General features: G+C 46.8%; 1 protein-coding gene across 1 annotated transcript in view; it reads left to right on the forward strand.

Annotated features, from left to right (window-relative positions):
* The first annotated feature begins 1222 nt into the window (after positions 1 to 1222).
* Positions 1223 to 21560, forward strand: part of NECAB2 (N-terminal EF-hand calcium binding protein 2) — an 86983-nt gene continuing 66645 nt past the window's right edge. Inside the window, exons 1-2 of the mRNA XM_030026637.2 lie at positions 1223 to 1454; positions 10699 to 10723. Coding sequence (XP_029882497.1) covers positions 1257 to 1454; positions 10699 to 10723 — 223 coding nt within the window. The 5' untranslated portion in view covers positions 1223 to 1256. The remainder of the gene's footprint in view (positions 1455 to 10698; positions 10724 to 21560) is intronic.

The following is a 21560-nucleotide window of genomic DNA, read 5'->3' on the forward strand; positions in this document are numbered from 1 at the left end:
GTGCCCCATCTATTTAAAAGACTTTCAAGAGCCTCCAGCCATTATCCGTGTACTCCAGCAGAGAGAACGGGGCTCCCACTCACTTTTCTTTGAGCAGCAGCTGAGAGGAAAATGTGCATTCCCCCACCTATCACTTCAAACACAGAAGTTTCACCCTAATTTATCCAAATAAAGATGGGTGGTTAGAAGAAGAGGCTAAATAATACCTCCAGGTAGGCTTTGCTGGGGGGTCTGGGCTCTGGTGCACTGCAATATATAAGCTCTGTTTCAAGAAATCATATATTGCTGTTTTTTTTTCTCTTAAAGCAGTAGCTGGTCAGGCCTTTGGGAGTGATCAAGCTGTTCCTCGTTTGGAGATCAGGCACAGGGCTCAGCATGGGAAGTGTGTAATGCTTGCATGGGGGTGCCGGGCTTGCTGGCTCCTGCGTCAGAGATGTTCAAATCTGGGGACGTGGCCCTTATGGGGCATGAAGCCCCCTAGGGCTGCCTGTGAGAGGGTCTGGCTGCCGTGGGTGGGCAGGGGGGAAAGGCCATTCGGAGCCTGTGGCAGCTCCAGAGCTCTGGGGAACCCTCCGAGAGGGTCTGGGTCGGAGCTCTCTGGCTTTGCTGCCTTTCTGGGTCTGAACTCAAACTGGGAAGGAGCATCTGCTCAAGTGTGGAGCAGCAGATGAAATGATTTAGTGTCAATTTGGCCAGGGGACTTACTGCCCCTACTGCAAGTCTAGATCTTGACCTGTGTAGGTGAGCACAGGAGTATCACCAAGGAATATCCTCATAATAGAGAATGACAGGATTAGAAATATTTGTCCAGCTGAGCACTGTGATGAGCTCTGTAGCCATGAATGCTGCAATACCCCAGCTGGAATCGCTGGCTATTCATTGTACAGGGACTTTTTGGAGTAGGGCTAGAGGGTCAGGAGCAAGTTTTATTTCCCAGCAAGAAAATTGTTCTCTGCTCTCCGTACAGAGCTGTGAAAATCTGTTGTGGGGGTAGGGAGGCTGCAGAGGGGAGAGGGCATGCCATAGGAGTACTCTTTTTAGATAGAAAATGCCTAAAAGGATGCTTTATGTTGGAGCGGGGGGGGAACACGCAGGCAGCACCCACCGGAGCTGCTCCAGGGTGACATACCCCCCCCCCCCTTACTTTTCGGGCAGGACCCCCCCCGGCCCGCCCCTGCCCGCCGCCCGCCGTGTGGCGGTGGGAGGAGGAGGAGGAGGGGGATGTCCCCGGCTCCGGCATGAGGCCGGGCTGAGCGATGTGCGAGCAGGCAGCGCGTTACTGCCGGGCCGGCGTGCAGAGGCTGCTGCGCAAGCCTCCGCCGGCGCTCCGCGGGCTGGACGGGCTGCTGCGCTGGGTGGTGGCCAGGATGAGCGACAAGGGGGTCGCCGAGCGGGAGCTGCTCAGCCCGGGAGCCGCCGCCGCGCAGAGGAAGGGCACCTCCGTCATCCTCGATGTGAGTGCACCCCGCGTCCGGCGCCGGCTCCTGCCTCCCTCCCTGCCCGCGTCCTGCACCGGCTCGGGATCGGGGTTTGTCCTCGGGGCCGGCGACCGCGGGCGTGGGGGTGCAGCCCGGGCCCCGTACCCCCTTGTCCCGGGTCCCGCGCCCATCCAAGCAGCTCGGCATGGGCGTTATTTCCCGGGTTCTGCATCTCCCGGCCCGCCTGGGCAAGAGGCTGCACCCCGGCTCCTGTATCCGCTTGCCCGGATCCTGCAACCGCAGGCTGCCCGGCACGGGAGCGCACCGCGGTTCCTGCACCCCCCTTGCCGGATCCTGCTCCCCCCGACCGCCTTGGCAGCAGGGTTACTCCTCGGATCCTGCATCCCAGGCCTGTTGGGGATGGGATGGGGCGCAGCCCAGGTCTTGCAGCTCCCGGACTGGCTGGGCGAAAGGGGCAACCCCTTTCCAGATCCTGTGCCCCTGGGCTGGCTGGGCATGGGCTTGCAGCCCGGGTCCTGCACCCGCTTGTCCGGACCTTGCACCTCCTAAACTGGCTGGGCACTAGGGGTGCGGCCCGGGTCCTGCATCCCCTTGCCCTGCACACCCTGGGACAGTTGGGAATAAGTTGCACCTTGGTTCTGCGTCTCCTGGACCGGCTGCATATGGGGGTGCAGTCTGGATCCTGTACCCCCTTTCCTGAGCCCTCCATGCCCAAGGTGGCTGGGCATGAGGGTGCAGCCCAGGTCCCGCATTGTTTTTTGACTGGCTGGGCATGGGGATGTAGCCTGTATCCCTAATCTCCTTGCCAGGATCCTGCACCCTCTGGACGGGCTGGGCATGGGGGTACACCTTGTTTCCTGCATCCTCTGTACCAGCTGGGCATTGGCGTACACCCCAGGTCCTGCAGCCCCTTTCCCGGGTCTTGCACCCCCTGAACCAGCTGGGATGGGGAGGCACTGTAGGTTCTTAATCCTGGTATTAGCTTGACTGGATGGGGATGCAGGACTGCAGGGTCCTGCAAACCTCCCGATCTTGCACCATGGGTTGCCGCAGGTTAGCTGGGCATAGGGTTGCACCTCAGGTCCTGCATCTGCCCCAGGTCCTGGACCCCAGTCCCTGAAGGGCTCCAGCTGTGAGAGGCTGGGCAGCATGGTCCTGGATGCCTGCGAGTGTGTGCAACCCGGGACTCCCTTACCCAGGTTTGGGGGGGCAGGCAGGGGTCTGCTTAGTGCCTGGGCTGCGGTATTTATAGACTTCTTGATTAGGGAGCTAACAAGGCTATTTGCACTTAAACGAACTGTGAGAACAGGGTGGAATCAACCGGAGTGCAAACGGTGTAATTACACAGTCTTTCTGCAGCATCTAGTGATTAAACACATAGGAGATAGCAAAGCTGAGGATCTAGCTTTAAAAAAAAATGTAGTGAATGCAAAAATAAACTACTGAGGCATTGGCTGTAGTAAAGGATAACTCACGCTCTCCTCCAGCCTCCTCGGAGTTAGGCAGTAGTAGCTCTTCCAGGCAAGCTCTTGCGTTTTCTAAATAATTTGGTGAATCTTCTAGCATGTCCCCGGTAGGCATTGGCATGGGCTGGCAAATCTGAAACTCATTAAAACTCTGAGGACCCTGGGCTGATAGGCATTTCGGTTCCCTGAATGAACTGGTGCGGTTGTGTCTATTGAGGTGCCCAAAGCAGCTCAGAGCGTTTGATGGATGGTCCTGCCTGGTGAAATGGGCCAGCAGGTGGGCAGCTCTGGGCTGTGCGAAATGTTGCTTCATGGGCAAACTGAAAGGAAAAATGTAATGTTTTTTAAGTTAACTTGTCTGTTTCTGGTTTTGGTTGGGCTTTGGTGGTTTTTTTGTTTTGTTTTGTTTTGTTTTTTACCTGCCCTGAAATTACCAAAATTTTACAACAATCTGGAATCTGGGCTTCAGAGCATAAATGCAATGGGGAAGCAACATTAAGTTTGTACAAAAGGTTCTTGAGTTAGGACTGTTTTTCCACCAAAATGGTATCTTATCTGTTCAACTTTACCATCTTTAAATGGATTTTTTTTTTTTTCACTTTGAGGTTTGAGCTGAGAAAATGAGCCATGAACTTTCAGAAATACAATAGAGCTGGGTATGCAGCTCCTGATCCTTTTTCCCTTTCATAATGGGAATGGGAGCCCTTTCTTACCTGCTGAAAGTAGAAATGGATGCTGGAAATGTAAGGTTTGAGGGGTTGGGGTTTTTTTTCCCCCTCCTTCCTTAGAACTTGCTTCTCTCCTTTTTCTCCAGTTACAATAGAAACATCAATTGAAGCTGTGGCTTTGCTGTAACAGGCTCTTCAAGTGCACTGTGAGACACCCCCCCCCCCCCCCCCCCCCCTTTCATAGAAAGAGTTTAAATATGGGAACACGCAGTTAGGTTAATTTTCACACATTAGCAGGTAAGTAACAAGGATTCCACTGAATCCTCAGGGATGAGAACATGCCTTCCAATTAACTCATTCATGTTCTTGCATTACTTGGATGTGCTGGGGAAGCAGCGAGTCCCAGCCACGCAGCAGTGCAGCTCCTCGGTGGGTGGGGATGAAGTAAAAGACCTGTAAGATTTTACATTTAACTAACCTGTTTGCACGAGCTCGTGTGCTATGTAGGCAGTTCACTGGGGGCTGGGGAAGGAGGGTTAAGCTTGGTTTTGGCTATGAATTAGATAAGATAGCTCTGACCCTAATGGTACCTTAGTCAGCTTTTCTTCCTCTTCTGTTCTGGCTTTCCTCTGACTCAACCATCCCCGATGTGCTTGTTCTGACTCCTCCAGAGTGTGAGGGTGGCTGGTGGGTCAGTACAAAGTTCCCTACGCCCTTTCCACCAAAGAAACAAAACTGTGGTGTTGTGGGGCAAAACTGAGGGCTGAGGAAGAACAAAATACAAGGGGGTTAGATGTCTTCTGCCATCAACCTGGCTACTGCCACTTGGGGGATGAATCTTAACTTCGGGCTAGTTTCAGTATTTTTCTTTTATTTTGCCTGTGTCCTTTTAGGTAAAGGATTAAAAAACATTGAATAATGTTTACTAGTTCAGCTCAAAATCATAGATCTCCAAGTGTAAAAAATAGCTAAAATTGCAGATTAACTAAACCCTGCTAACAAACTAATGAAGAAGATATTTAAGTCCTAAGCATTGCCTAAAGTAGGCAACAAATAAAACTAGGGGGTGACAGATGCTCTTCAGTGGTGGTAGTAGATCAAGTGGCGGTGATGTGTCACTCCAGGAACCTAGAGAACATCACTTTGCATTTAGTGGTTAGCTCTTACAAAGTCAGTCAAACCAGCATAAGGGGTTGGGGGTGACCAAAGGGTCTGTACCCATCCTGCGCTCGCCCTCAGGTGTCTGCCTCTGGGTATTTGTTCCGTGGGTCTGGATTGCACACGGCTACTCTGTCTGCAAGAGCCAAAAACTTAGGGTTGGCAGCATGTGTAATCTGCTGTAGATAACTAGTGTCTATCCACAGTTTATGATGTGAGATTGTGGTAACGCTACATTTTCCTCTCTGCCTTCTGGGCTGCATGAAGATGCCCCGACCTTCCTTCTGCACCCATGAGGACAAAACCCCTTTATTAAAAGGAAGCTGAAACTGTCATGGTGCTGCTCAAATCCGCATGTGGTGGTGGTGGCATTTCCAGTCGAGACCAAATCCTCAGATGTCACAAGACTTATGAAAAGGAGAATATAGTGTGTGTGGGTAAGCCTATATCAGATCATATTTGCTGAGTGTGAATGAGTCCACATGCAATATAGAGCTGAGGTGGATGGCTCCCAAGGCATGGGAAATGTCTAGACAGGTATTGCTCTGTCTGGGAGTAGTTTAGTGCTGACTTACAGACTGTCCTTACTTATCTCTTCCTGCATTCACATTGCTGTCAAAAACCTCCGTTGACAGCAGGAATGTGAACTCAAGCTCGTGTAAGACCTGTTCAGTCACAGCGGCTGCAGGCAGAGGTGCTCCCTCTGGTTTACGCCAGGGAGAGCCTGTTGAAGAGCTCATCTCCTACTTGGCGTCTAAAATAAGGGTCAGCATTCGGTATGGGTGAGCATCCCCATGGCAGGAATGTGCACTCCAAGGGGCACTGGCATCCCTGCCTCCTTTTTGGCTTTGCCAATGGTGACTAAATGCATTGCTTTTTGGCTTTAGTTTTAAATGCCCTTGAAAAAAGCAGTGCCATTCATTTCAGGTCAGATAAAGCTTTCTGTTTCATCTGCTCTGTCTTTTGCTGAAAACTAATTTTGACCCTTACCTGCCTCTTTCCTTCTTTGACAGGGTCAGAAAGATCATTTCAAATCCAGCTCTCCTGCTTAGGGCTCCTCTTGCACCCTCTCTTACATGGCCAAATCTGATTTGCACTTCTTCACCCCCATGGGATTCAGCAAGGTGTTTGGATAGAAGATATAGGGAATTTGGTTTGTGCCAAGGGTGTGTTTCCAAATGTAGATCCAAAAACTGGCAGAGTTTTCCAACTGTTTTGTCAATGATGCAATTTCCAGTGCAGCCCTAACTAGCAAAACTATTGCAGCCACAGGAATCCCTTCCCAATCCCCTTCTGCTTAGACATTTTTTCCTTCTGTGGTTTGTTTGGGTTTTGGTTTTTTTTTGTTTTTTTTTTTTTAAGATTGATTCACTCCTCCTTGTATCCTTGTTTACCTTCTCACTTCTCTGAGTGAACCAGGAAGGCTATTTTCCTCCTCTTCCATCCTCCCTATGCGAAATCCATGGTTTGAAATCGTCCCTTTGAGCCACGCTGGCAGGGCACGGCTGGGCTCTGTGCATTTGGGGTTTGCTCACTGCAAGGTACATAATTGCAAAGAAGAGTTCAGCCTTTCTCTTCTGTTCTTCAGGGCTTTGTAAGCAGGTGCTTGAAATGAAGCTGCACCCAGGGCCAATTGTTATGGAAAAGTAACTTCTAGTGCTGTGAAGGTGGTAACATCAAATGTAATTCTTACCTGTCTCATGCAACTCTTATTTAGGACAGCTAGGTAAAGTCTAAGGAGAAGGTGAGAGTGAAAGGAAAGGCTAGGACATGGTGTTAACTGCTTTTCTCTTGGGGAGAGAAAAAAAAAACAAACGTGCTTTGGAATGGGAAAAATGCCAGGAGACCTGGAGCTCTGTAGCAGCCTTGCTCTGGTGGGGAGCCACTCCAGACAGGACAATATTTCCACACCAATGGTATATTTCTTACTGAAACACTAAAATCAAACCTTTCCCCTTGCATGGGGAAAGCTCATTAGCCTGATGGTGTCTAAAGATGTAGTCCAAAGTGGCAAAGCTTCAGGTCAGTATTTTCTTGCGTTATTACCGGGAAGAGCAATATAGAGAGGCTGTAGGAGAGGAAGTTCCTACCGGTACCTTGAGTTTGAGAGCTAAAAGCCATATCTGATATAAAACCTTGTCTCGGGTCCAAATGCGGTGTCAAGACTTGTAGGGAGAGGAACAGAAAGGAAGGACAGGAATGTAGGAACATAATGAACAGATTAATCGAGTTCTTAGGTATATCTGGGTATCTGGATGCTTTCTCATCCATAGGCTTTCCTCACCCAGGAGACTTAGCTTTGGTTTGTCCTTGATTCTGCACCAAGATTATGATGGAAAACAAAATTCTAGCTCCATTGCACTCTAAGTCAACATCATATTAACCTGCTGAAGGGATAATAAACTCTACAAACCCTATAATAATTCCTAGGCTTGTTGGGGGAGTGCTTATGTGAATTTAATAAAATTACTCAGAAAACCTGCATTAAGCAGCCTCCAATGTTGTACATTCTCATCCAGGAGCTTTGAGAAGGCAGAACTGAATGTTTAAATTTGAAACCATAATTTTTTTTTTCAAGTTTATTATTACCACTAGCATTTTGAGTTGCTCACTTCTGCCAGCCAAATATCTGTAGTAGCCATTTGAGAGTACAGCAAAAATGTACATTTAAAAAAAATTATTGGAAATCTTGGCAGAGGTTCTTGCTCTAAATAGATTTTATATTCATCTAGATACCTGGTAAATGGAATAAGTATGCTGCAGACAGCAAACTGCATGCATTGCCTGTGTAAATCCTATAAAATGGGTTAATGTGGGCCATATTGTGTGTATCCTGTGGGCTCACGTTGCGACTTATCCTATGCTTCAGGAGACTTGCTTAGTAGGTTTAAAGCGTAGCTGATAGGGGAGATGGTTGCTGTAGTACTTTTTGGACTGGATAATTTCTCATTTACCATCTGAAAGCGGCGTGTTACCCTGATGGTTGGAGAACTGGGGGTGATGGAGCAGAAAGAGCATCCCTGGTCAGGCTTTGCAGTGCTGCCAGATCATTTTTGTGAAGCTCTTGGCCCCTGGGGATGGTCCTCAGCCAGGGTGGAGGTGCAGGAAGCCAATCGCTGCCGAGGGCCTGGCAGGACAGGGCGTTTCTCCATCAATATTTCATTGCCTCCACTCTTGCTGACCTCCAGGGCTGATGCCTTGACTAAATCTAAGCGACGTTGCTGCTGAGTGAGAATAGCAGTGATGGAGTTAACTGCAAGCCTGCAGAGAGCGACGGCGGGGTGGACCCGCTCTGCAGCCTCAATGTTGGAGATGATGCAGCATCCTTGCTTGCATTGCCTTCTTCCTGGAGCTGGTTGGAGCTTTCCTTTCCCCAAGCTCCCTGGGAGCCTGGCACTGAGCAGCCCTCGGGGGTTTGACCCACTGGTAGTAGGGGAGGTGTGAGGGGCTGCAGTTTCCCTTCCATGACCACATCTTACACCTTTCCCTTACCAGAAGTACACCGCATCCTTCCCGCAGTGCAACAACTGATTCAAGACATGAACAGAGGGCATCTTCAGGTCGTGTGTGGGAAGCCACTCTTGTTTGCTGAGCTAGAGCGTAAATCCTGGGTCTTCACAGAAGCAGTGTTTTCGACAGCATTACCAGTCTATCATGGAGTATATTATGTCTTTATCAGCCTCCGGATGCTCATTCCAGTGTTCATACCTTGATGTACTCCCTGCCTGTGCTGACAGACTACTTTATCTCAAATTGCTTTCCCTCCAGGTGTCCTGTTTGAAATTTTTTTTGTGTCTGCAAATTTTAGGTGGGCCAATTAAGTTGGAAGAATAAATCTTGCTCATTAGCAATAAAAACTAAACAGCTTGGTCCTGTAGAATAAACCTTGGTGGGTAACACAGCTGATGTGATCTTCCATCAACCTGTTCATGTACAAATAGTCGTACTTCCTAGGAGTATCTAGGTGATTTAAAGCCCTAAAAAGTTCACTTAGTGAAGCCAGACATAAATACTTGCATTTATTAACATTTCTTCCATTTCTTAATTTTTTTTTTTTTTCTTCTTGCTCTGAGGGTTCATTGCAAGGTTGGTGGCTCCACAGAGCAGAGCACTGCAGATTCAGCCTTTATCTCACTTTGAGCTACGTTTTACCTATTGTTTTTGCCTTCCTGTTCTCCCTCTGCCAGTTGTGCTTAGCAGGGTGGCGATCCCCCACAGGACCTTAAAATAGACATAGCTGCTTCTGCGTTAGACTCGATGTAATGTCTTTGTTTCAAAGCGGTGGGAACAGTAATATAAGGATGTGGCGATGAAACAAAAAGCCCCAGAAATAATCAGCATCTAGAAAGAAAAGTACCTCATCTGGAGGTGCTCATGGGGAGTGAGGAGTTGGGGTGTCCAAGCCAGGAAAAGAGGAATATTTCATACTCTGGGCAGGGCATATTGTGCATGTCTGGGTGATGTGTGCCAAAGCCACGGGGCTTGCTGGGGTTCTGCTTGTCCTGCCCAGCTTTATTCTTTCTTCCCATAGACAAGCCATGACTGGTCGGCCCTTCAAAACCCATATTTAACCTCAACAAAGTCCATAAGTATGGAGATAGGTAGGATTCCCCCCCAAAACTTCTAATTGCTCTAAAAAACTGAAGGTCAGCCCAAGAAGTAAGCAGTTTTGGCGTGGTCACAAGCTGTAATCCTAGCAGGGTTTTTATGACCCGCTCTTGAAGCTGGGACACAGTGACTCCAACCATTTGGGTCTGGCTTAAGCAGAGGGTGTTTGCCTCTGCTGAAGTACACCAGAAAGTCCAGCTTTGACTTTGCCCTATGCAGCCTAGGAAGAACTTTGGGCAAAAGAATGATTCATGTTCCTTAATTAAGCCATGTTCACTTAAATAGCACATTCTGCAATTCAGTTTGTCTCTTGGGTTTCTTGTTTTGTGCAGCAGTTTCTCTTCTGATATTTTTTTTTTTTAATGATTTTATGACCCAGAAAATAAGAGGTTCCATTTTACGGCTGACTCTGATCTGTCCTGCTGGCGCTTTTATTCCCTCTGCAAGGAAATTTCTTTGTACAGCCCAAGTCCCTGCTCTTGCACAAAGTAATAGGGTCAGGTTTGAAGAGATGGTGAGAATGTTATCCCTTTTCTGCCCGGTTTATGAACATGTTAATTTTTGGTAATTTATGGCCAAACCTGTGCTAGCAGCTATTTTTGGCAGGAACCTCTAAGATTTCAACCCTTACAGAAGCCTTTTGCTATTAATTGCGTTGTGTCAGGGGACTACTTGTAAGCTGAGACTAGTCAGAAAAATAGCAGTTGTTTCTCCTGTCTTTCTCCCTGGCAAATTCTACTGTACTACACATTGTTGCAATTTTTTTTCTTCTGAAAGGGCTATCTGATTCCTCTCTGTGGGCTGTTCCTCCACACTGTAGTTTTAAGTCTAAATATAACCTCCTTCCCACACAGGAAACTTGGTTTTAAAAAAAAATATTGTAAATAATTTGTTTCAGAAGTGCAGAACTGTGAAACTTGGTTTAACAGATATTATTGATGCTAGAGAAATTGGCTGGGCTGGCTGCATGGCTGTTGTAATTTTTTTTAATGGGTATTTTTCTTGCGTTGGATCTCTGTTGCTGGCTTTCTTCTGTGAGGGAGATGGGAGATGCTAGAACTGTTGGAAGCATTTTGTGTTACCTTTATTTTGCTAGCTAGTTCCTTTTCCACCAGTTATTCCAAAGGCAACGATGTTGATACTCTACCTGGCGGTGGTTGTCCATTGTGTGGGTCTGGGAGAGGTGGGCAGAGTCTTGGGAAGAGTGAGCTCAGTAAAGCACCTGAATTGGCTCTCAGGGTGCTGGAGCGTGTGGTCCTGCCCTGTGCATAGGATTGAACATGGTCCTGGTGCTAAGGGCTTCACCCTTTCAAGTGGAACAACATGGTAAAAATATTTCTCTCTCTCTTTCAATTCTAGATTTTCAGAAGAGCTGACAAAAATGGTAAGTCTGTACGTTCATATTTCATATTTCTTGATTGAACTTTTGTCAGTATTACCATTTTTCCTGATAGTAACATCTAACTGTTTACATGTTCTTCAGTTTACTGGGTCTGACGCTGATATGCTCTAAGCATCAGAAAAGGTTTTGTTGTTTCTTTGGCTGAGATGTTCTTAGAACAGACGTGCTACCAGTGTGCAAGTCGGCATGGCAAGATCCACTAGGTTTGGGGCTATTTCACAAAAAAGAACATAAAAATAAATCGCAGCTAAGTGATAAGTGAGGATCCACCTCTCGGTAATCTTGGAATAGCTTTGCAAAACAGACCTAATCTGTGAATATTAGTAGTTTGGTTCCTGAAGGACTGGACACACACATCAAGGAGCAACATGTATTGATGTGTGTTTTCAGTCTGTGCCTGCAGAAAGCTGAACAACTTCACTGAGCCTCGTCTTGTTCTTAGATGGGGAATAACATGGAGGGGGTTTTCATTAAATGACTGGGGAACCTGAAAGAAGAGAGCTGCTCTGCTGTGAGATAACGTAGTTATGGGAAAAAGAGGCAATGGGTCCAGTCCCAGGATCTCTCTCCACCCTGAAAAGAAATTTAATTTTAGCTGCTAGCTAAAATCCCAACAGCTAGTCTCTGTTCTTTCCCTGTTGTACAAGAACGCAATTAAATATGCGCCAAAACTGTGTGTGTTTGCAGAGGGGCATGTGGGAGGGTTGTGCAGAGGAGCATAGGGGAGTGTTCAGTTTTTCCCTACCAGATTTGAAAGAGAGATACCTGATTTCTGCAAGAGCTTGTAGATACATACATTCACTGCCCCTTAGGTAACGCAGTGAAGGATGCTGTGAGCTGGCTGGCATATAAGCAGCAAATGCCCTGTTAATGTGGGTATTTGGTTAAAACAACTGATACAGTAATAAGACATTGAAATTTGTTGCTTGGGTAAGCTGAGCAGTTGTGTGATGGAAGGGGAATGCTGGGGGGGATGTTGCTGGTGTAGGGGGAGAGCACCCCAAATGCTGCTTACAGGGAAAAATGAATTTGTGCTCTTGACACCCAGACTGTCACACTTTACAGCCTCCTGAGCACTTAATTGTTGCATAATTGGAGACCTGGAGGTTTTGTCTGATGAAATATTAGATGCTGCCTCTGAGAGATGCTGCCTGCTTGCTTTCTGCTGGCTGGTGTGCCTGCCCCATGGAGCTGAGTGCCAGGGTTGCCAACTTGTGGTTTACCTGCCACTTGCTCTCCATCAGGAGAAGCCTGATGAGGTTTTTGGACTACAACTCTCAATGTCTTTGTTGCATGCAGATACTGAGCTAAAATCTGTGCTTAGTTATTCCCATCTCAGTTTGAAGTTGAAATTGCCACTCCAAACTTTGACCTGTGAAACTGTTCCTTGCTAAACCCATGTTTAACCTCCCTTCTGCCACAGCCTCCTTCCAGTTTCCAGGACAGCCTCTGCATAGGGCAGCTGAAATCAAAAGCAGTGACTTTTCTTCTCAATACCAAATGTTACTCCGCTGAACAAAGCTTGAAAGGATGCACTTTAACGTACTGGCCTTGATGTAGTTATTTCCAGTGACTGCTTTTTGAGCTCTGCCAAATGATGCTGTGCTTTTGTTTTAGTCTTGATTAAATTTATAGCAGCTGCGATGGGGCTGAAGAATTAGAACTTGAAGTACAAAATCTTGTCTTGGCTGTTGTGCCAATATTAAGGCTTTTCTAGGATGGGTGAGTGGAGCAGCTCAGAAGTTGCTCTTGAAGTTTTGGTATTCCCAGCTCGCTGTAGCACAGTGGAAGGAGCTGCTGCCTGCCAGGGCCAGACATGTCTTTCCAACCCAGCCAAGAAGGCAAAGCTGTCATTTTGGTGGTTTTACCACGTCACGAGGTTGTGGGCGTTAAATTTCAGTACGGCTCTTGCCACAGGGACATCTCTCTTGGTGTATTTGGTAGGTGCCAGTGGCAAGCCATGAATCTGTGTCTTGTGGCGTGGGTGAAAACTTGGGGAAATGATGAAGCTTTGGACCTGCTTGGTCTGCGCTGGTGATGGGTCTCTGAGAAGACAGACATACCTTTGGAAAGCTGGTGGCTTTTGCTGACCAGTTCTCTTGTTGTTGAAACCCATCCAGATCTCCTGTTTTTGCAACCTTTATACTCTGTTACTAATGACGGGCAAACACTCCCTCAGTGTTTTAGCATGAGTAACAGGTAAAGGCCAAATGAGGTGTTCCCATCAGCAAGAGCAAACCTGTTGTTTTTACCTCTGCCCCTCACCCTGGAAAAAATCTACCCAGCTCCTCTGTGGCTTTCTCCCTGGACGTTCCTTCCCTTTGTAAGGCTTGAGCAAGTGATCCATGCGGATAACGGGCAGGATCACTCCGCTGCACGTGGGCAGGAAGACAGCAAGCAGCTCAGGTACAGCGTGCCACTTAGAAGCATTTTCTTGTCCTGCTCAACCGACCAGTGGGAGTTTGGGTTTGAGCAAAGAAGCAGATTAATACCCCCGAGCTGACTTTGGGGTGTCCATCAGTCACCCTGGGCACCCAAACTCCTCTCCATGGAGCTGCTGTCCTGCCCAGCAGACGTACTCTCCTGGGGGCCAGGTGGTCTGTAACGTAATGCCCATGGGGAGCATTGCTCATAGACAAGTAGTCTTTTTGGTTGGCCTTGCTGTGCAGACATGAAAAGGTGTTCACCCCTTTGGAGGTATTCCCCTGGATGCTGTTTGTCTGAACATCTTTATTCCATGTTAACCCGTAATATCCCAATTAAAACTCAAGCAGGGATGCTTGCATGGATCAGAAGAACTGGAGCTCTTCTTGTCTGGGTCACAAAGTGTTAAAATGAGTGTGGATTGCCAGTGATATGTCTGCCACTCGGTAGCTGTTAATGCAGTGAGTGTAAAGGTGATGGGCTGACTTGTCAGGACCCATAGTCAGCTTGTGCTGGTATGAATGGGCACCAGCAGGGCAAGCCTTACCCCGACATCTGGTGGTGAAATTGGTGGTCCGTTGTCAAAGATGGTGCTGGGCAAGAATTTGAACTGCTAAGGGTGAGAGCTGTCATGGCCAGGGTGCAGCAGGTCAGAGCTCTAGGCTTGCAGGGGGTTGAGGAGACCAACGCTTCTGGGCATAGGCAGAAAAGTGTGTGCCCCCCAGCCCTGGCGAGGCTGCTGGCTGCAATTGCTCTTCTGAAATTTGTCCTGCCTCTTTCTAACCCTGGATGGGCACTGCAGGGGGGGACAGCTGGCTCTGTTAATAAAGGCCAAATGTTCTCTGAAGAAAGAGTTGTCTCCATCTCTGGTTCCACTCTCATTACTTGCAATGCAAGTGACCTACAACTACATTGTTGGGACAACACAATGCGGTGCTCTCCATGGGACTAATACTGCCAGGCAAACAGGATGCTGCCTTTTGCTTTTTATGACCTGGATGACAGGCTGTCACAAAGTAGTCTGGAGTTAAGTGGCAGCTCTATCCCCATGTTGGTTCCTGCAAGATGAGGTGACCGAGCAGGTGTCAATCTCAGCGTGGCTGCTTTCCAGTCCCACTGGGTAGGGTTGTCCCTGTGATCTTGGGGCTGTCTTCTGAAGGACTGTATGTCCTGCAATGGTTTTCCCTATACTCTTCCAGTTGTTGCTTTTTTCTTGAGACATCTGCCAGTCGTGGTGGCCAGCTTCACCAGCCATTCGTATTTGCTGCTCTTCATAACTAGCTCAGTATGTTCCTCCGCAGCCTTCTGGGGGTACGGCTTCCCCTGGCCGCCCCTCCAGCCCCCTGCGGCTCACAGCAGCTGCTGCAGGGGACGTGCAATAATATTTCCCTCGGTACAGCCTTCCCCCCAAGCTGTGGCTCAGAGGTTTCCAAAGACAGAGGTGGTATCTTTGTGTTTAATATCCCTAGGGTTCTCTTTTTTCACAATTTTGTGTTTGACATACTGGCCTTTAATTTATGGATTTGTTGAAATTCAGTCTCTTGATGGCTTTACCTGGTACAGCCCCAAGGAACAGTAGAAGCATCAGCCTGCCGCTTGCATGTCTCACCGCAGGTGGCCTGTGTGCCGTACACAGCCCTCCGCTGAAAAATGAAAATCTTGCACTTCTCAATTTTTGTCAGAATCCCAGGAAGGTGCCCCGAGCCCTGGACAGGCTGCTGAAAACACAAGCTCACAGGTTCCCAAAATATTTTACTCTGTTAAGATGCTTCTGCTGTCTCCACACCTGCAGAAGTTCTTGTCCGGCAGGGACTTTGCTCTTTTTAATTAACCAGCTGAGACGAATCATTATCCAGTGCTGTGTGCTGGTGACATACTGGGGGAGCGAGCTCCCAGGGCAGGGAGTGCTGGCAGCTTTACCCAAACTGGCAACTCTTGCTTTCCTCAGCTGTGCTAAAGCCACTCTTACAGACCTGTGTGGGAGCTCTATGGAAATAGGGGGGGAAATCTGAAGAAAAGTTGAGCACCTGCCATCTAGTTTAACTAGAGCATCTCATGTAACTTTTGTCATCCAGAGGTCAGATGATTGAAGTGTCACCTAAAAAGCAAAGGAGTGATTGTAAGCTTAAGGAATTGTCTCATTTAATGTGCAGCTTCCTACAGTCAAGAGGTCCTAAATTTGGAAATCTTTTCAGCATCTTAATTTTTTTTTTTTTAAACTTTGTTCCCCCCCTGCCTCTGGTAAAACTGGAATGTATTGTGTTAAAGCAACACGGCTTGTTCAGACACGGTAACTATGGAGCCTGATCATGTGAATTTAAGAGCCTCTCCCTCCTTCCCTTCCTTCCAAAGCTCCTTGGCATAAATTGTTAATGCATGTAAAATTGGATGTTCTTGGTGCAAGGTGCTAAAACACATTACTGTCCCTGCCATGTTCAGGTACTTGTATTAAGGTGATTTGATTCAGTGCCTGCATGTACTAAAAGACTGTTAATGAAGCAGCTCTTGCTCGTTAAAAGACATGTTGGTCTCCTGCCCCAGTGAAGTGAGATTCTGCCTCTAATGTGAGTTAAGTCCCCAACCTTTTCCCCATCGATAAGATCAAGCAGCTGGACTTACATCTATCTACACGATAAACTCAGCAAATGGTCTGGATAGCACACCTTGAAATGATGAGCACATTGGAGATATCTGGATAAACTGGCAAATGGTCTGAAAAAAGGGAGAAGGGCTGGGGCGTAACCTTCTGACAGTGAATAATTCAGCTAACTCTAGTCATGCTTTGAAGGAGCATGGCTGTTAGTCATTCAAAATAATCTTTTTCTTCTGTGTAGGGCTGTTTTTCCTTTCTCTGCTAATAAATCCACCTACTGTCTTGTAATCCTCCCAGTCCCAGTAAACAATACTTAATTGTTTAATTGGCATGTGGTAGGAAAACGGAGGCATCTTGTTTTAGGCTGGTGAAGCAGAGCTGTCAATCATCTGAGTTATCTACTGTGTACTTTAATCCTCTCATTAGAAAGCTGTTAATCAATTATAAGTTAAATAGCCCAGGATTCTCTTTGAAAGATTAAGACGGATATTTTGACAGAACAGCCTAATTGCTAACAATTCATTATAGAAATGTTGCTTCCCAAAACTTGGAGTTTTTATTATCTTGAAATCTCCAGTCACTGCAACTACCCAACTCCCATACCTTGAGTGTAACTAAGTAGTTTAGTTTGGAGTTTTTGCCATAATTACTAGATGTCATTGATGGAAATGGCCTTTGGTCTGTCTCATCCATGGGGCTGGCTTGCTGGGCACTGGGGGTTAGGTGATTCCTCTGGATGTCTGCCATGGAAGAGGAGAGTTGCAAAAGAAAATGTGCCAAACATTCTGTATATGGTTATAAAGCACCTACAGAAAACGGCAGGAGGAGCTAGTGGTGGTGCAGTATTGTACTTGACAATGACTAGGGATGAATTAGTATCATGGTTCTTGGCACCTTCCTATTGCTGCTGTCTTTGTGACTTCTGCACCAAGAGCTGGCCCAAACCGTTGTGCTTCTTCCTTGAATTTATCATATCTAGGGAAGATGTGGATGGGAACGAAGCCATTCAACACATGCTGTCTTAGATGGCTTCTGCTGTTATCAAAAATGAAATACAATGAAGTGTGAAAATGGATTAAACTAATTTAATTTATAAATTTAATGTAGAGATCTGGAGGGCAAATGCTGAGAGGAGTTTTTGGGTTTTAGTTGATCTGCGTGGTCAGCTGAAGGCCTGTAGAGGACGTAGCAGAGCTAATAAAGGAAAAAAGGAAGCATGAATGCAGCAGGAATAGGAAAGGGTTTCTTGGTTAAGAGCCATGAAGGGCAATGGAGTTGTGCCCATTCCTATCCCAGTAGGGCTTGTCCTTTAAATAGCTGCACACAAGATATCTGTTAGTCACTTAGGAGCTCATTAAAGGAGATTTATGCTGTTATTCTTTGTAAGTAAAAGTCTGCATATCCAGTGTTGCAAGCTTCCTAGCAAATTGCACTGCAAACGATGGGGGCACGTATAGAGCTGCTGACAAGCAAGGAACATAAATGTCTTTGGACATGAGCATCATAACAAACTGGCTAAGGAGCCTGGTTTGCTGGCAGTGAGGTTGTGCGCTTGGAAGTAGACCAAGCTCCTCCTCTTACGTATAAACCAGCAGTGCTGCTCTGCTTGATGGCTTTGTGGCTGTAATGCCCTGTATCACTGCTGTCCCCTTGGTCTGTGGAGCCCACAAGCTTCAAAAGCTGGAAAAAGACAGAAAAAGAAAACCAAGTAAAGAAAAAGCTTCAGGGGCATCTCTCAGCCCCAGCTTATCATAGAATCATTTATGTTGGAAAAGACCTTTAAGGTCATTGAGTCCAGCCATTAATCTAACGCTGCTTGATACATTAAAGAACTGAGGCATGTCATGAGTGTTGCCTAAGTAGAAATTGGTCTTGTTAATCACCACTATGCAAACGAAGAGCCTGAGGTTCTTCCATGGATTAGGTTTCTTGATTAAGAGATGGTGGTGGGAGAGCAGGGAAAGCCCTGAACCCTCAGCAGAGGGAGAGGGCTGAATGAGTCCTGGTGTGGTGGGTCTACAAAAGAGCGTGTGGGTGAAGCTCAGGGTGATTTCCAGCCCTTCCCAAGTTCTCTGTGTCTGTCCTCTGTGTCTTGTTTGTAGGCAGATACTGTTCCTCTGAGTAAGGACTTTGGGGGTCTGGGAAATGTGCAGGACTGTTAATGGTAATAGCTCTCAAAGTCTCACCCACACTCTCCAGCCCCCACTTGGAGAAATGATTTTGATCACCTCTAGTGAGCCCCGAACAGGAACAAAGGAGTGTTTGTCTGTGGATGTGCTTAGGGCCCAAATTCACAGCAACTGGACCCAGACTACTGTGTAAATGTGTTGTTTTCCCCCTTTCACTCTGAGAGTGTCCCTCACTGAGCTCGAGTCATTGATACAGAAGTTGGGGCAAAAAGGGGTGAAAACACCTCTTCAGTTCTGGCAATGTGGGAGCACAGGGAAATGCAGGAGAGAGAGAGAAGCAGAAAACTGGCACTGGTGAGCAGGTGATCTCAAGACCCTGTTTTTTACTGTTCACTTTCAATGCTTTATGTCCTCGTGGGCTCCTTGTCTTCAGGGCTGCAGGTTAGAGGAGTCACTTCTGGGTCAGGAAAATGGGATTACAGCCTGAGAACAGCATTGCTATTGCAACATGTGCTAAATGTCATGTATTGCTTGCTTGGTGTCCTGTCCGTGGCGGTGGTTGTACTTTAGTCCTTTCCTTATTTTGGAAACCTAAGAAGCTGTCACCGTTCAGCTTGCTCACCCTGCCTGGGCCCGTCTTTTTTTTTTTTTTTTTTTTTTTTTTTTTAATGGCATCTGATTGCTGGGCAAAAACCTTTTGGAGTTGTTCTGAGATTAAAAATAGCAGGCATCTGTTATTAACTACCACCTTAATTTATTGAAACATTTTTAGAAAACTACTTGATTGGAATTTGGCATGGTAATTGTCCACAAGGTGGTTTTAAGATTCGAAGTACTTATCTGCCTACCTTCCCCCATCAATTTGAGGCCCTTTTGGAAAATATGCTTGGACAGGACTTGAATGGTGGTAAGCAGCTGGGACTTCAAAAATATGGCACCCAAAGCATCATGGAAGAAAAATGAAGACATCGTAGTTGTGGGTGCTTTTGTCAGATCTTAGAAAGATGCCAGGCTAGGACCATGATACCTCCATGTTATATATCAGATTAAAAAAATCCCAAACACCTAATAAGCCACCTGTTGCACACACAGCTCTTCCTTCCACAGCCACAACTGTGCACCTATTTTGAAATTGTGCTTTTACTGTGAGCTCCCAGGAGCCGCGCAGTCGCTGCCGTAATGGGCTACCACTTATCAAAACCACTTATCTTCTAGACCTGGGTAATTACCTTCTGCATGGCTACTGCTCCTCAAGCACAGGGAAAACCTTGAGCTATTCATATCCCGCTGGTGTGTCCAAATTAAATCATTAGTTCTAAGTGAGGATATTTATAATACTTGCATAACAAAAACAGTATTAGCAGCCACCCACGTATAAGTGGAAAAATGCAGTGATGAATCGGGTTTTCTATGTATGGATAAATCTGGTAGGTTCTTCCATGAGCAGATGACCAGTCTAAATGTATTTATCTCTTCTAAAAAAATAAAGAAAAAAAGATTTGCATTTAGGTAGTCTACATTCCATGTGACAATCAAAGAGTACCTTATAAAACTGTGTAATGACCTTTATTTACAAGGAGAAAGTTTGAACATGTTTTCAGTTATTTGGACTCCTGTATCATTTCCTAGCTCCCTCTATTGTATGTTCAGTTATCCTGCCACGTCCTTGCAAAGTTCACAGCACGTGGTTTTGAAGAGATGACATCTGTTTAAATCGGGACATGCTGTTCCCAAAATAATAAACAAACCTATCAACAGATGATGAATTTTGAGATAATGTAGAAAATGTGAAAGGTGGTTGCTGGCCATGCTTTACAGGCTGTCACTAGACATGTCCAGAACTTCTGTCCACCCTTTAGACCTATGAACTTAGAATTTGATTTTCATCACTGACTGGCTTGAAAGGGCACTTCTCAGCTGCTTGTGCCCTTTCAGGGCTGCTTTTTCTTTCGACAAAGATATGAAGGTATCTGCTGCACACTATATGCAGCAGAATTGAAGAGCTGAGAGTTTTTAGGACCTGTTTTTCTTCTCATGTCACTTCTTGTTAGCAAATGCATGTTAGAATCAAGGGGTATTTTTATACTTTTTTTGGCTGGACCACCTTAATTCTGCAGAGTAGACCTTGAATTGGGTGCATAGGGTTAGGACTTCATTAACAGCTGCATCCTCATGTGCTACAGGCTGACAGTTATGTAGCGGTCCAGTTTTAATCTGGGCCCATGGGTGGTTTGCCTAGTGCAAGACTTAAGCCAAAGAAGGTTTGAGCTGGGCAAGGTTTGAATCCAGCCCAGAAACTCCCCCATGAACTCATTCCAATGATGTGGCCAGCACATGAGCTTTAATTTCCACAACAGAAATGCCCATATCCCACCTATTTCTGCACAGCAGCAATTTATGGCCCATCACTCTCTAAAATTGTTATTCCTGTCCTCTTCCTAAAGCTTTTCCCGGCTGAGAGAGCAGGCTGCCAAAATAGAGGGTACCATGAAAGCCTTCATGGGTGGCAGGCCATGGAGGCACTATTGGTCCGAGTGTGACTGGCGCATGGTGGTGTGCAGGGAATGGGACTGGTGGGTTATCCACAGCTGGGAAAGTTGCTCTGTTTAAACAGAGCACTTGGCTTCTATGCAGCTGGCTTGCTGACACTTCAGTTGATATCTGATAGCTCAGGTGCCTGACTGGTATCTTGCAGAATGCCCTTTCCTCATTATTCAAGGTACAAATCGTTGCAGTGTTGGTGGCCATCACCTGTGTCCTCGCCCTTTTGCTGTAAAACCTGCAGCTAGAATATCAAGCCAGACTTAAAGAAAAAATTTAAAAAACAGCGTCACCTAATATTTGGCCTTCCTCAGGCGTGCTTACCAACCTGCGGTACTTGCTGCCTTGTGACTGTAAAGGATATTTGCATGTTGGTCCACCCCAGGGCTGTGCTGGCAGCTCCTGGCTGCCCTCTCTGCCCAGCACCTTCCCTTCTCGTGGCTGCTGAGCCTTTCTCTCCACTCTCTCTCAAAAATTCAGCTGCCGAGCGAAACCCGCGGTAAGAATCAATAACTGCTGTAACCTTCCAGGCTTTCTGATGTTTTTGTGTTGACAATAAATGGGTTTGAACCTCAAAGACAGTCAGATGCCTAAACACATGGGCTTTCATACCTTCATGCTTTCTTATTAGGCCATACGTCAGTCCATCAAAAACTCATGGTGATGCTGACCTGAAGGGTTGTCTTCCTATGACCGCTGTCTGGACAGAAGTATCAGCCCTTGGGCCATCGCTGACCTCTGCTCTCTGCTGGACCTCGCTAAGAGGGGTCAGACATGGACAAGCAGGCTAGATCAAAGCTTTTGCATTGGAAACCACCTACCAGTCTGCCCCATGCCTGCATTTCCACCCTGACCCATCAATCGAACCTTCTTGCTGCCTGTGTTTATCCCTGTTAGACATTCAGGGTGGTCTGAGACCTGCCTGCCCACAAGCATTCTCCTGCCATTCATCAAACCTCTCACCCTCAGGAAACATTGCTCCCTGTGCTTAGCAAATGCTGATCTGGCAGAGCAAAGAGGTGTCCGTGTTTGGGCTCTGAGTCATTAATGCAATTGTGTTGCACTGGGAAGTAGGGCAGAGTAGCTGTGTTCAGCCTTTAAGGTGGGTTTTGTGTGTGTGATGGAGCCTGAG

The sequence above is a fragment of the Aquila chrysaetos genome, chromosome 9 (genome assembly GCF_900496995.4).
Source record: "Aquila chrysaetos chrysaetos chromosome 9, bAquChr1.4, whole genome shotgun sequence".
NCBI classification, from domain to species: Eukaryota; Metazoa; Chordata; class Aves; order Accipitriformes; family Accipitridae; genus Aquila; species Aquila chrysaetos.